Here is a 15,613-nt window from a genome sequence, read left to right on the forward strand (position 1 = left end):
AAGTGCAAGGTGCATTTGCACGTGAATGTTGCGACACGTTTCACATTAACTCACTTAAACAGAGCTATCAAACACTCATTTCTTTTTCTCTCGCAGATTATCGGGCTGTTCACTAACTGCAATGGGTTTTCGAGCATCTGAAAATCGTATGGTAGGAAAAGGACCTGCATCAAATGGTCGGCGATGCTAACGGAGCTGAGAGATAGCGAGGTACTTTGAAAATTGGATCTACTATGTACTAGATAATGGGGACGTAGTCTGGTATCAGACGACAGATAGGCATTGTCATTCTCTGGATACAATCCGCTGACCCTTACTTTAGAAAAGATAACTCCCAGAGTCGGCAAATGTGGGATATGCCCCCTCGGGGGGGGGGGCAACAGACCCCTTCGGCAGGGGTGATGAGGGCGTCTGGGAAAATAATAGTTTATTTTTAGAATTCATGGTTTGCACGGATTGATAAGGTGGTTGATGTGAAGCATTGCTTGTTTGTTTACTGAGGGTAGGCCTGTCTAATCATACCATTTTAGAGCTGGAAGCATTATTGGAATTAGGGAAAACATTGGTCTGAGCGGGTATGGTGAATCGTCGAGGCTGAGCCCATCCATCCAGGCCACCCATGAACCAGCCCCACCCCCCTTCCCAAGCACTTACTGCATCCGGCTACAGACCTGTGCTCCTATGGGAGCTGCTCGAATGCGATATAGTTGCCCGTCCAGCTCGAAACAGGGTTTGAGGCATGGAGGAGAAGGATTCTACTATCCTGGAGATGGAAAGGACGGATTAACGGAACACTTGGAAAGTGTGAACTGCGTCGAATCACTGGTCTGCCCTGGCATTGTCTCGAGAGAGAGGTTACAAGTGAAGGTCGCTGAGAGTGGGACAATGACAATTTTGTATTAGGTGTAAAAGTGATAAAATGGGTCCTGGGAGACACTTTAAGCCGAGTTGTTATGACGCGCTACGCCTTACGCGGGTAATTTGTGAAAGCCGGATAGGTTCTTTTTTTTTGCTAAGAGTAGGCATGACTACCCTGCATTTGAATTTAACTTTACTCCTAGGAGGGTGGTTAACAATGGTATTGCGGATAGGCGCTTAGGCGAGGCACAGGTTTACTCCCAATCCTCGGTTAAATTGTTTTCTGTTAGGGGTTCTCATATGAGAGGGTAATGGGCTAATGGCTCGGCTCTGTCTAGCTTCCAAAAAGAAAGCACCGCCCAGGGTACGTGCCAACCACTAGGTACTTTAAATGGACAATTGTTGTTGATAATGACCGTTTGTTGCCATCTCCCCGTTCGCGAACCCTTAAGTTATGCTTCCTCATTCAGGCTCTTAGGCGGGTAATAAAGCATGAGGGATGTGGGTTCCGCATTCTCCAGCAATATTTGTCAACAGTTGGTGAATTATATGTTAAAAACAAACTAGCATATACGGCGGTTTAGTGTACTTTATGTCCGTCTGATGTGCCCGTCGTTGCGTTTTCGCAACGCTGATGGCGCCCGTTGTGCCCTTCGTTGCGATTTCGCAACGCACGTTTTTTACGTTTTTCTCGAAAAACTTTTGCTGCCGGCAAAAATTATTTTCGATTCCATGCAAGGCCCTGGTAGAAGCGTAACATATCCTGATTTCATCGATTTTCATGATGGTCAATATTCCTGGGCATAAATGGGTTAATCTAGTGTATAGGGCTTCTTGCCTCAGGCCGTGGGGCGTTTTGCCCTGGGGTTGGGGCAAAATGCCCCATTTGCAGTTGCTTCACAAATCACTTCCTAGCTGGGAGTCCGATCACATGTGAATGAATTTGAGGGATGGAATTTAAAATAAATGTCCAAAGAACAAATTGAGCACAAATTTGGCCTTCCAGGTCAAGGTGATGTGAGACAAAAGAAGGTACCTATGTAGCAAAATAAATTATCTGGGGCGTCTTGCCCAAGGCTACCCTACTTTATACCCTACGTACATTTGCTATGCGTAGGCTTTTGTACGTGACGTACTTTTGTCCATACGTACTTTATACCCTACGTACTTCTGCGATACGTACTTTTGTCCGTGACGTACTTTTGTCCGTGACGTACTTTTGTCCATACGTACTTTTTACCCTACGTACATTAGCTATACGTACTTTTGTCCGTGACGTACTTTTGTCCATACGTACTTTATACCCTACGTACTTCTGCGATACGTACTTTTGTCCCAGACGTACTTTTGTCCATACGTACTTTATACCTACAGTACGTATTTCTGCGATACGAGCTTTTGTCCCTGACGTACTTTTGTCCATACGTACTTTATACTGTACGTACTTCTCCGATACGTACTTTTGTCCTTGATGTACTTTTGTCCATACGTACTTTATATTGTACGTACTTCTGCGATACGTACTTTTGTCCCTGACGTACTTTTGTCCGTACGTACTTTATACTGTACGTACTTCTGCGATACGTACTTTAATCCTACGTTCTTTTGCTTACGTACTTTTGTCCTACGTACTTAAGCGATACGTACTTTTGTCCGTAACCCCTGTATCTTACAGTGTACGTATTTTTAGGGATGCACCTGCAGCCTACCTGTACCAATACCATTAGCAATGGGCATTTGACCTCGTTAATCGTTATACATGATCTGTGAATTGTGATTCAACATTATAATTTTCTGTCTAATAGAATCACATATAGACGCCCCAGTGTGGTCGTGAGATCCACTGCGAGACCACAGATCCAACACTCTGTCCTTCGAACAGGTCTATCCGCGTCACCTGTAGGCTGACGCTGATTGTATCACCCATAACAGATGCATTGCGTGTGGTCGGTTGTACGATTCTCCGCTCCACAGACAGTAGTCACTGCTGCCAGCTGGCTCCGGGTCAAACACGCGGTGGGTATGGCTTTGCGACGCGTGTGCTCTGTTGCTGTCCCGCACAGTGCAGCCTTGGGTCTCGTAGTGGCGTGAGTGGTTCGTGATTATGGTGAAAGGTCGTCAATTATATAGATGTTAATTTGTGTTTAGGTTATTGTTGAGGGCACGAAGTTAAACGCGTTGAATGTCAATATCAACTTAATTCATGGTTATTACTGATAATATTGCCTTACCAATAGTTACTGAGTGGCGCTGGGTGTGAACACCGAGATGCACCAGCTGGTAAGACTGCTGCAACTGTGGTGTCATCTCTCCTTCTTATGGAACTAACCATAACTAATGCGCACCCGCTTGATCGTTTAATCACTACCCCTTCCGTCCTGACTGACTGACCTGACACATTGCCCCGTCCTGACTGCCGTTCAGCCCACCAGACAGTCTAGGAACCGAAAGGGAAAAAGGGGGAGCCTCTCTACGTGATGACCGGCTGAGTGGGTAGGTTACTGTTCACACCGGGATAACGCCGTCTCGTCTCAGCGGAATGGCTCAGTCACTCCACTGTGTCTATCGACAATCGACTTAGTCCAATATCTACCCCCTATTATCGCATAGCATGGCCCTGCAAAATTACCTTTGTAGATCGAAAGTGTCTCTAACGGCATACCCTAACCTCCCCCGCCTCCCCCCCCCCCCAAAAAAAAAAAAAACACTGATGCTCAAGCCTCAAACCATATTCAAGCATATCGACTTACGACATTGTTCCTCCTTGCTTGTGTTTTGATCAGAGAACGACCCCGATTGACCTGCGGAGACGCTCGGCAGCTGAGGACTTCAACCGCCCGATACGAAAGTTCACGGCCTTGGCACTTTCTCTCGCCGTCTCGCCCCTCCCCGTATGAGGCGTGACTCGTCCCCATGCGTAGGTGCCGAGTGCGGTTGAGCTAGTGTGCGTGGGAGGCACCGTGTCTGGTGACGGTCGTGAGCTGTGACGACCTTGACCACCGTTTGATGTGAATTAATTTGAGTGCTGTGGCCTGTGATGACGCATTTCCCGGCAAAATTCCAGAATCCGCAGAAAACGTTTGCTGTAAGTAATCAGTGGGCAGTTACCAGCTGAATACCTTTATTCATGGCGTCTGAGCTGCCTGGCCTCACTGGTGAGACTCGGACACCGCTCGATGGCGCCGGGGCGGCAGCGGCTGCCGACTGCTACTCCCTGACCGAGGTCGCCACCACCGCACAGCTCCTGGAAGGTGAGGAACAGGGCCGATCGCCGGGAGTCCCGGGAGGGAGGCCGGCACGGCGAGGTCGCTATGATATCGGCTATAGACTGACCACTGATCAGTGATAAGTGACTGCAGTGGCCACTGACCAGTGTCACTAACCAGTGTCACTGACTTCTGACCACTGACTACTGGCCACTGACTTCTGACTACTGACTACTGATCACTGAATCCGACTACTGACCACTGACCAGTGTCAGCTGACATGTCAATTCTTGTAATATTTGGTTGGTATAAGTCACTCTTTCTTACCGAACTAACTATTACCGTGTGGTAGGGGAGAGTGGGGTAAGATGCCCAGGGTGGGAAAGACGCCCCACCCCCTCTAGCGGGGAAACAAAGAATCGAACCTGGAAATTAATGTTCTTAGCGTAAAGCGGAAGCCTGCCTTGTTAACTGCACAAAAATTTGCGAAGCTCAGTTGGGCAACGGCTGGCTGGTGATTGCATGTTTTTTATTTGCTGCTTTCAAAAAATATTTTAGCGTCAAAACATTGTAAATATCAAAGAAGGTAGATAATTTTTGCGTCCCTTGCTATAGTCGTGATACATTAACATACGTGTACTGTGTCCCAAACAGTTTGTTTCAGGGTGTAGTTTTATGGCTAACAAATTGTGCTGATTTAATGTTACTTCGGTACCTTGGGGTAAGATGCCCCCTGTCCTGATGGGGAAAGACGCCCCCCTAAATCCGTAGGCTGTCCTTCAAGCAGCCCGTCAAATCATTTATTACATACTTGTGATGAGAGACAAAAGCCGATCTGGGACTATTGAGAGTCCGGTAGGGTCGGGTGCTCCCCATGCCGGTCTCTCGGCCCACACAGCGACTTTTTGGGCGGCATCTGACTCTGAGAGCCCTCACGACGACCTCTGTGGGCCCCATTATTGGTTCCAGGGCCCCTCACGACATCCTTTGAGGGCTCCCACGTTGGCTCCACGGGCCGCGCTGGCATCTGAGGTCCCCACGATGGGCTCGAGGGCCCTCAAGCATCATGAAGACCTATAAGGGCCCCACAGTGGTCTCCGAACGCCACCACGGAGGCTTGTTTGGCCACGCTGGACTATGATGGCCCTAACGATGACCTCTGAAGCCCCTTACGACTACTTTTGGGGGCCCTTACGATGACGTTTGGTGTCTACTGCAGGCTCGAAGGGACTACTGATTCGTTCAGGCGATTCAGGTGCCTATTTATGTCACTTATAGTGCAGGGGGCATCTTACCCAACGCCAGGGGCGTCTTTTCCACCCTGTGGGGTAAGATGCCCCCTTTCACTTCTTCAGGAAAATGCTTAATAGCAAAAAAAGTTATCATATTTCAGGCACGAAAGTGTGATATTTTTGGAGAAAAATGATGTCGGCTTCCGTTGAAACTCCAAGTTTTGGCTTTCCGATCGTCATTTTCGAATAATATATGACATAGTCAAACCCTGGGCATCTTTCCCCACTCTCCCCTAATCGTGTTTGATTTGGTGTGTATGCGACGACCGGGTTACGTTATTTCATAGATCTTTGTATTACGTAAAATGTCCATGGATGTCGTTTATGACTTGCTCTAATCCTTATTTTATTCTTTTGTTCTAACAAGAACAATTATATGCCATTCACATTTCCTTCCGGTATGAACAAGACTCTTTATCGAGTCGACCCTCAAACATCTCCACTCTGCTTCAGACCTGGGAGGTTACGTCATCACGCTATGGGTTGTCGTCGGTCTGGAGGTGTTGTTTCTCTACGGCCTTCTGGCCAAGACGCTGTGGAGCGTGTACCACAATGAGCGACTGCCCAAGCTGTGGCGGTCTGGAACCGTCTGGGCTAACTCAGTGCCCTCCGTAAGTGACAGGGTGCCTTTCTCTGCATGTTTGCAACATGCGATCCGACCTTAACGATATTTTCGCACAGCGTTGTACTCAAAAGACCAAGATTCTTACAGATAAGACTAGACCAGTTGCTTGCAGTCTCGGTCCTGATTGATGTCTGCTCTTGACAAGTCTGGCAGCAATGCTTCACATATTGAGATGGGTAATTATTGAAACAACTGTTGAAGAACGTCAAATAACATTGTGCTCATAAGTGTATTATTTGTTTGAAATAAGTGTTTAACTGTGTACACCGATAAGTGTTCATTTAAATGTTTCCTTTTATGACATTTACCTACCCGTTTTTCAGTTTGTTGCTTTGATGTGCCTCGGAAGCCTGGTTGTCCCGGCATCCGACAGGCTTTTACGTGCGATAAGGCTCATGTGAGTAACGAGTCGGCAGTTATTGCCGATAAGCCTTTATTTACTAGAAGTCGCTTAGAATACGAGTAATATTATGGTGTAATACGAGTACCTAATCAAACGGTTGTTTTGAAAGATAAAATATCTTTCAAATAATATTTTATAGGACATTAAACACTATGCCTAACAGAAAAAAATATTTTTCATTATTGACGGGATAAGCTAAACTTCCTAGGTACTGTCCGATTCACTGCGTGTGCATCTGTGCAATGTGCATGAGGCATCACACGACAGCTCGCTCGTCAGCTGTACATGTGTTTTCACTGCAATAACCCTTCATACAACCATAATGCCCGGAGTATATAGAACAACATAATGCCGATGGATGCAGCAACCCAACGTTTAGGAAAGGTGAATGAAGTGGCGTGCATTGTGCAATGCGAGCCAGTAAAATCGGTTGTTTTCCAATTGCAGCACCGTGCGTACTTACCTACCTCCGACGTCCACGGTCGGGCCCACGTCACGATTTATGTGTGTGAGATTCTTTCAGAGCAGTGCGGTTTTGCCGACAGATATCTGAGTGTTTCCTTGTCAAAGTTCGTCGAGCTGTGCCTGCTGTACTTTGGCGGCGAGTCGCGACTGTTGGCTGCCGTGGAGGGCAGCGCCGTTCCCCTGGCTGTTCCCCCGTGCTGCTGCTGCTGCCGTCCCTGCTGTCCGAGACCCACAATCACAAAGTCAGTGCCGCAGGTCACAATGATCTCATAAGCTGAACACGCCGGTCTATATTTTAGCTTTCAGTTTAAGCCTGAATTTAGCCTAAAGCCCGCACAGGTAACACACATTTTGCCTATTGTCTGGCTACAGCCCACCGATCTGTTCATGCGTTCTATTGTTCCATTATGTTCATGTTTCCATGCATTTGAGTATCAATGCATCTACATAATCTCTGTGGCTTGTGGGCCGACAGACGTAGCATACGGGTGATGAAGGTGCTCGTCTACCAGTTGCCTTTCAGTGTCAGCGGATATTTCTTCTTCTCACTTTACCTGTACTCAGCAGGAATGCAAAATGTTGGAGAGGTAAGCAAAATGCCCGCGCTCTTTCGGATTTTACGTGATACAGAGCAGACATCTGCCTAAAATGGTTATCGAAATTACTTCTTAAGAAGTGCATACAAATGGTTATTAATCTGACGGTTCATCTTCCAAGGAGGGTGATGGGGCAAGCCCCTTAGTTATTCTTTTTTTGCCGTATGTTTTTAAAGGGCATCTTATGAGCAATTACTTCTTGACGTTCAGAACTCCTGCTTTCCGCTCTTAGGCATCTGGCGGTCCAGGACACGTGATTCTTATGGCACTGCATGCCGTGGCGTTTCTCCTTGGCATGTACGGCCTGATCATGCTTGAGACAACCACGAAAGGACAACTGCAGAGCCTTCGCTATCGGGTGAGTGAGCCTAGATCGTGTTAGTTAATTGTAGGGTAAATAACAGGCCGATATCATAGAAATAGGACACGGCAGAAGGCTCTGTCCACCTACTGAGGGCAGTGGAAGGCTGTTCTCATTGACGACTGCTCGAGTCGAGTACCTACACAGTCTTGTGGAGTTGTCGAGACGGATATCATGCAAAAAGCGTACAATGATAATTAGCTCTAGCTAATTATCATTGCATAGCACTAGCTCTAGCTAATGCGTCGTGAAATAAATAAACAGAAATATCGATGGTCTAAAGGCCTGGCTACACTATGCGTTTTCTGCGTGCGTTTTTGCAGGTTTGCGTGTTTTGCGTAATATCGTTCTAGGAAAAAAAGTTATAAACAATATAATTTTTTACTTTGGTTATATACAAAAGCTTATATAACTCTTATGTAACTAAAATTTAAGGTGAAAAACATCACAAAAACGTAATATCGTTCTTTTCTCTAGAACGATATCACGCAAAACACGCAAACACGCAAAAAACGCACGAAGAAAACGCATAGTGTAGCCAGGCCTTAAGCCGTTTTTGATAAAGCTACTTACATAACTTGAAACATCAACTCCATTCTTTTAAAGATAAATTAATCATTTATGTGTGGCTGAGAAAATGGCTACCGTCGTTGGTTAACGTCCACACATAGGTATATGTGCTGTTTTTATTCATGTTATTTTGTCACCGCAGGTTGTTTGAAAAGACAAACACTATTCGTAACCGCAGGTTGTTTGAAAAGACAAACACTATTCGTTAGAAATGTGTTTTTATATTGAAAAACAACCGGAGCGGTCCTTCTCCGGGCTATGTCCGTTGCGGGGGCGCCTTTGCAAAGGTTATAGCTCCACAACTGCTTGACCGATTCACTCGTGGTCTTTTGTGTGGGATAGCTTCTTCCTTTCTCACACGTAGTGTGCTACTCTCGATACGTATGGGTGACCCCTTATGCACGTGCTACGTGCAAAACGAAGAGGCGTCAGTATGGTAACAAGTCTAATTACTCTATAGTTAGTTTGCCGATTGCGCTGATAATTGGCATGGATGTAGGCAACCGCCGGGCAATGCATTTCCATGTGTCACGGTTGGGGTGCAGCTGCACGTGCGCACAGGCAGGGTGTCGATTCTAGATCTCGAGAACGGCTGGGCCGATTGTGATCAAAGTTGGCACACCGTTAAGGATCGGCGAGTAGGGTGCCGTGCACAACTCAGATGGGACCCATTTGGCACGTGCGCACGTGCAGGCTGACGCTTCCAGATCTCAAGAACGGCTGGGCCGACTGTGCTCAAATTTGGCATACCGCTAGAGACTGGTTAGTAGGGTGCCGTGCACAAGTCAGTTAGTATGTATTTACATGTGCCAGTGGCGGATCCAGGGGGGGGGGCAAAATGGGCATTTGCCCCCCCCCCAAACGGCATGATTTTAACATTACGCCTATGGACGATGCATGGAAAGAATCGATAAATTTTTATGGTTTGCCCCCCCCCCAAACCTCTGAGCTGGATCCGCCTCTGACATGTGCCACGGTTGGGGTGCAGCTGCACGTGCGCACGTGTAGGGGTCGCTTCCATGGATCTTGGAAACGGCTGGGCCGATTCAGATCAAATTCGGTACACCGCTAGAGACCGGCGAATAGAGTGCCGTGCACAAATCAATTGGGACCCAGGTTGCACGTGCGCACGTGCAGGGTGTCGCTCTAGATCTCGAAAACGGCCGGGTCGATTGCACTCAAATTTGGCACAACGCTAGAGATTAGTTAGTAGAGTGCAGTGCACACCCACTCCCACTCCGGTCTGCACGTGCAAGGCTCATCCTCTCGTTTGGCGGCGGGCGTTTTTGCGGCGTTACAGAGGTGCTTGCTCAAACAACCTGCGGTCCCGCGATGCGGAGCCCAGCATCGCAGATGCTGGTATCTGCTTACAATGTTGTTGTTTGCAGGCAAAGTTCGCGCTAATGAAATTCACCGTGGTGATCATCAACATCCAAAAGTTTATCTTTAGCATCGTCATATCCACCGGTGGCTTTACATGTACTGCTTCAATGTCGCCAGAGGTCTACGGCGCGTGTGAGTTGACAAAGCGACTATCGATCATGCGGCTGCCTGCATGACATTGCATTGTGTGTTTTTTATGAACATGCTGTAAATTCAACAAAGGAATATCATATTTATGTTAACCCTCGCCCTGGCAGGGGGGGGGGGGTCGATGCCACCCCCCTAAGGTTTTTCGAAGATAGCGTAAAAACGGCGGCGCGCAGCGCCGCCAAATTTGGCACAGCCTATGGGGCAACCTTTTTACATATGACCTGAAAATTTTAGGTCCGGGTGACCTTGGGTCAGGTCACCAGGTCAGAAAAACCGGTACAAGGTCATGGTCAAATTTCAGTTTTCTTTTTGCACCTGTCCAACTCACAGTTTTGCACTGATTTCCTTCAAACTTTCAGGATGTGCTAAGTTCACCGAGTTGTATAACATATAGTTCGGGTTTTTTGAGGTCACTGACCTGAGGTCAGTTAGAGGTCATTACGTCGTAATGTTAAGCCTATGGGAAAATACTAAATTCGGAAAATACTGGAGATATCCGCTTCGTTCTATTACTTTTGTGCTTTGAAACCACAGTACTTAACAGCAGGTCACTTGGTGCTTCTTTGTATGGTGTACTTATCCATGGGTCAGGTCAAATGAGGTCAACTGAGGTCAAATGACGTTTTTGCCAATAACTTGGCACATAATGACGCTAGAGCTTAAAAAATGGTATCATTGTGTTCCTGGTGATCAGCCGAATCGAATAATATGCGATATGATGCAATTTGGTTAACTTTAACTTAATTTATTAACTTAAGTTTACTTAAAATTTAAGAAAAACTTTAAGTACACTTCAGCAAGCTAAACAGTATATCATTCGACGCGCCTTGACGTGCTGAGTTCACTGGTGCTTTTCTTTTTGCCCTATCTTAATTAGATCAAAAGTTATAAGCGAAAAACTTTTGACCTGTTTTTAGCGAAATTTTTACATTTACACCCCCCAAAACCCCCCTAAATATTGACCTAGAGCAACCAAATTTGCACAGGGGCGAGAACTCCAGGGGGGCCACCTACCTACCAACTTTGGTGTTTCTAGGTGCCATAGGAGCCAATCGCGAGGGGGGGGGGTCGCATCGACCCCCCCCCCCTGCCAGGCCGTGTTATGAAAAATGCCCTGCCAGGGCGAGGGTTAAGTTGGCACAGATAAATCAATCAAACGTATAACTGGCCACTAATTACACGATTGAATTAAGCAAAATACATAGATCGCTATGTTTACGTATACACCATGCAGTGTCTCTCCATAACCTTCTTTATCTGCTATTGCTCATCACTTGTCTCGTCCCTTTCCCGTCCTCCTGTACACATCTGCAGCTGCTGTAGGCATCTGGTTCAGTGTCTGACAGTCGCCTGGCTGACGGCAGTTATCCTCAACATTGTGATCGCCGCCGAGATGCTGCTGTTTGGCGTGCTCAACCACTGGGCCTACCAGGCGGACGGCAGGTCGGTCGACGACCTCACCGCGGCCGACCTGACCCCCTCCGGCAGCCCTGCCGACCGCGCCGGCACTCCAACGTCACAGCAGACATGGACGTCAACGGCGCAACACGAGAACGTCGGCGCAAAAAACGACCAACGGATTCAGTGGAGCGTAGGCTGTGCCGCAATGACTGTTACATAACAGTTATTATGCTTCACCTTTTTCGTCTCGGATGACAATGAGGTAAACAAAATTAAAGCAAATGCTTCGGCTGTATTGATTGACTTTCTGTGCTGGTTTGAAAAGGACAATACAAGAAAGAGATGTCTGAGAAATATGTGGAATAACATGTATGTCGCCTTTTAAGTGGTATTGGGTGCACTGTTTAGTGAATACATTGTTAAGTAGAACTCCACTCCCAACGACATCTTCATGTTTCTACCAACACACTGCACTTCATATGTTCGCATAGGCACTAGGTAGGTAAACCGCATTGAACTCTGCGTGCAATGCGCGTACCGGAACGTCTTCGCCTTCGCAGAATTCGAACAACTACCATAAGGACAGTGCTTTGCGTTGCAACCTTTGAATAATATGGAGAACGTTTGGCTGCAAATGAGAGCATAAGTGCCGAAATAAACACTGCACAACTGCTTGAATGGTCTATCTGCAGTTATAGTTTGCAAAGTTATAGTGTCTATTTAAGCCGTCCATCTGCTTTGTACCGAGGGTTTCAGCTCAATTTCGATAGTGCCCCTGGCCCAGGGCTGCGGAGTCGGAGTCGGAGTCGGAGTTTGAGTCGGTCGGAGTCGACAGTTCTGCCCGGAGTCGGAGTCGGTGTCGGAGTCGCCAAAATCTTACCGACTCCGACTCCGGAGCCGGAGTTAACGCTGCATGGCTCAACGTCATGCACTGCACTTGTTTGATTGACGATACCGCACTCGAAATAAGATTGAGTCGAAAAAGGCTATTTTGCTGTTTTAGACGATCGTTTTCAGCGGAAGAAGCAGAAGACGGGGAATACCCAGAATCTGCTTTCTAATTCTGCGTGCTATTTTTAATGCATATTTGCAACGCAAAGCCTTGGAACTTACAAGGGATCGTTTCAGGCAAGGTAAAAACATCTCCATTATGAACTTCAATATCATGCTATGGAATACTTTGTGAATGACCTCTCCTTGAAATTGTATGTAGGATATATTTTACAAAAAGTCAAATACAGAAATGATAAATTTTCGATCACGGATCTTTGTCAAATCACATTCAAAATTCAAATGAGACACATTTTAAATAATCGACGCCAAATCGACTCATTCAAAATAGAGTTTTGACAGCACATGCGCCTTGCAAGATACACTTCCACTAAATAAAACACAGTCAAATGCCTGCATTATCATTAGTCATGATATATAGTGCCTACCATCACATAATAAACAATTCAACAATATGACACACATCTAAACAATTTTCACACCTAGTTTTTTCCGCCTGGAATTTCGCAACACTTCTGTCTCATGTGAATACACAAAGCATACAAGTAAACAATACCAAAGAGCGACGCAGAACACTCAGAACTAACGAATCACGCCTATAACCTGTCGAAAACCTAGAGGAGTGCGAACCTAAATAATAGGCCAAGACATCATGTTTTCATTTAATTTGGGCTTGTTGTCCCTGATGTAGAGTGATTCAGTGATTTTTCTATCGGGATGATCTAGAGTTCGTCGTAGCACAGCTACTCCTAACGCAGCCCTGTCGCGATCATTTTCTGGGTGTTTCTTTCTAAAGTGGTCCCCTATGGGTGTATATTCAGTGGCGTTCAACATACTCCTACAATGCTCATTAAATCTCAGTCTCAATGGCCTCTTGCTCTCACCGATATATCTCTCGTCACAAAGTTTACAGGTCAGTTCATATACAACGTTTTTGTCGGTGCATTTACCCGCCGTAATGGCTTCACAGGTCGCACACGACCTGGATCCCGCTGGACACGGATCTTTGGTCAGTGCAGACGAAACGAGTGCCTTCTTAAGGGTTTTGGGGGCGTACCATCCTAAGTGAACCTTCAGATTCGACTTTTTCACTGCCCTTTTTACTTTACACAAAATTGTTTCGTTCACGTACGGAAGAGTGAGATAACTATGTGTTCCCTCTCTGTCCCGCTTCCCCCGTCCCTCACTGCCTCTTGACTTTCTATGACTTTTCCTAGATCTTAGTACCTCCTCTTTGATTCTACCCACTAGCCTTTTTGGATATCCATTTTTCACCAGCAGTTCACAAACTTTGTCGATGCTCCGCTTCATGGCATCTTCATCTGACGACAGCCTAACTGCTCTTTTCAACTGTGACCTAGCTAGACTTACCTTGGTTTGCTTTGGATGAGCCGATCTAAAATGGAGGAAAATACCTGCATTGTTTGGTTTCACGTACAGCTCTGTACTATATTTACAGGCACCACCCTCCTTTGATAACGTTACAAGGGTGTCCAGCATTGGAACAGACCCTGCACCCTCCTCTGTCATTTCACAGGTAAATTGGATGCGACTGTCAATGCCATTCAGATAGTTGATAAACTCAATGAGAGAATCTTTTCCATCTACCCAGGGTCTGTTCCAATGCTGGACACCCTTGTAACGTTATCAAAGGAGGGTGGTGCCTGTAAATATAGTACAGAGCTGTACGTGAAACCAAACAATGCAGGTATTTTCCTCCATTTTAGATCGGCTCATCCAAAGCAAACCAAGGTAAGTCTAGCTAGGTCACAGTTGAAAAGAGCAGTTAGGCTGTCGTCAGATGAAGATGCCATGAAGCGGAGCATCGACAAAGTTTGTGAACTGCTGGTGAAAAATGGATATCCAAAAAGGCTAGTGGGTAGAATCAAAGAGGAGGTACTAAGATCTAGGAAAAGTCATAGAAAGTCAAGAGGCAGTGAGGGACGGGGGAAGCGGGACAGAGAGGGAACACATAGTTATCTCACTCTTCCGTACGTGAACGAAACAATTTTGTGTAAAGTAAAAAGGGCAGTGAAAAAGTCGAATCTGAAGGTTCACTTGGGATGGTACGCCCCCAAAACCCTTAAGAAGGCACTCGTTTCGTCTGCACTGACCAAAGATCCGTGTCCAGCGGGATCCAGGTCGTGTGCGACCTGTGAAGCCATTACGGCGGGTAAATGCACCGACAAAAACGTTGTATATGAACTGACCTGTAAACTTTGTGACGAGAGATATATCGGTGAGAGCAAGAGGCCATTGAGACTGAGATTTAATGAGCATTGTAGGAGTATGTTGAACGCCACTGAATATACACCCATAGGGGACCACTTTAGAAAGAAACACCCAGAAAATGATCGCGACAGGGCTGCGTTAGGAGTAGCTGTGCTACGACGAACTCTAGATCATCCCGATAGAAAAATCACTGAATCACTCTACATCAGGGACAACAAGCCCAAATTAAATGAAAACATGATGTCTTGGCCTATTATTTAGGTTCGCACTCCTCTAGGTTTTCGACAGGTTATAGGCGTGATTCGTTAGTTCTGAGTGTTCTGCGTCGCTCTTTGGTATTGTTTACTTGTATGCTTGTGTATTCACATGAGATAGAAGTGTTGCGAAATTCCAGGCGGAAAAAAACTAGGTGTGAAAATTGTTTAGATGTGTGTCATATTGTTGAATTGTTTATTATGTGATGGTAGGCACTATATATCATGACTAATGATAATGCAGGCATTTGACTGTGTTTTATTTAGAGGAAGTGTATCTTGCAAGGCGCATGTGCTGTCAAAACTCTATTTTGAATGAGTCGATTTGGCGTCGATTATTTAAAATGTGTCTCATTTGAATTTTGAATGTGATTTGACAAAGATCCGTGATCGAAAATTTATCATTTCTGTATTTGACTTTTTGTAAAATATATCCTACATACAATTTCAAGGAGAGGTCATTCACAAAGTATTTTAAAGTAGGGGAGATCCGTGTAAGACGCCCAGGGTCGGTAAGAGGCCCCATCGCTTTTTTTACCAAACCAACAATGTTATTTATTTTTTAATGTTCTTGTAAAGCAGAAGCCCTCTTGAAACAACAACTCACGAAACCTGAGGTATCAGGTGCGTCGCAGCGACTTTTGGTAAGCCTGTTTCTGTTTTTGCCCCTTTACTTGCCAAGGGCGGCGCCACCGTGGGGGCAGTGGGGGCAGACTGCCCCCACTGGCAGGAGGTCGTGGGGGCAAGACTATGTTTTTGCCCCCACAAAATTAGGCTGATGTTGAAAAGGAAACAGAAGACCGGTG

At 46.1% G+C, this 15,613-nt stretch overlaps 1 protein-coding gene across 1 annotated transcript; it reads left to right on the forward strand.

Moving 5' to 3' along the window:
• Positions 1 to 3,809: 3,809 nt before the first annotated feature.
• Positions 3,810 to 11,664, forward strand: LOC122387512 (organic solute transporter subunit alpha-like). The gene is made up of 8 exons (XM_043377779.1): positions 3,810 to 4,109; positions 5,810 to 5,967; positions 6,305 to 6,378; positions 6,930 to 7,091; positions 7,325 to 7,436; positions 7,678 to 7,803; positions 9,765 to 9,891; positions 11,274 to 11,664. The coding sequence occupies exons 1-8, from the start codon at positions 3,986 to 3,988 to the stop codon at positions 11,528 to 11,530; spliced, it is 1,140 nt and encodes a 379-aa protein (XP_043233714.1). The 5' UTR covers positions 3,810 to 3,985; the 3' UTR covers positions 11,531 to 11,664.
• Positions 11,665 to 15,613: the final 3,949 nt, after the last annotated feature.

Source organism: Amphibalanus amphitrite, unplaced genomic scaffold, assembly GCF_019059575.1.
Source record: "Amphibalanus amphitrite isolate SeventyFive unplaced genomic scaffold, NRLGWU_Aamphi_draft 000288F_arrow, whole genome shotgun sequence".
In the NCBI taxonomy this organism is placed as follows: Eukaryota; Metazoa; Arthropoda; class Thecostraca; order Balanomorpha; family Balanidae; genus Amphibalanus; species Amphibalanus amphitrite.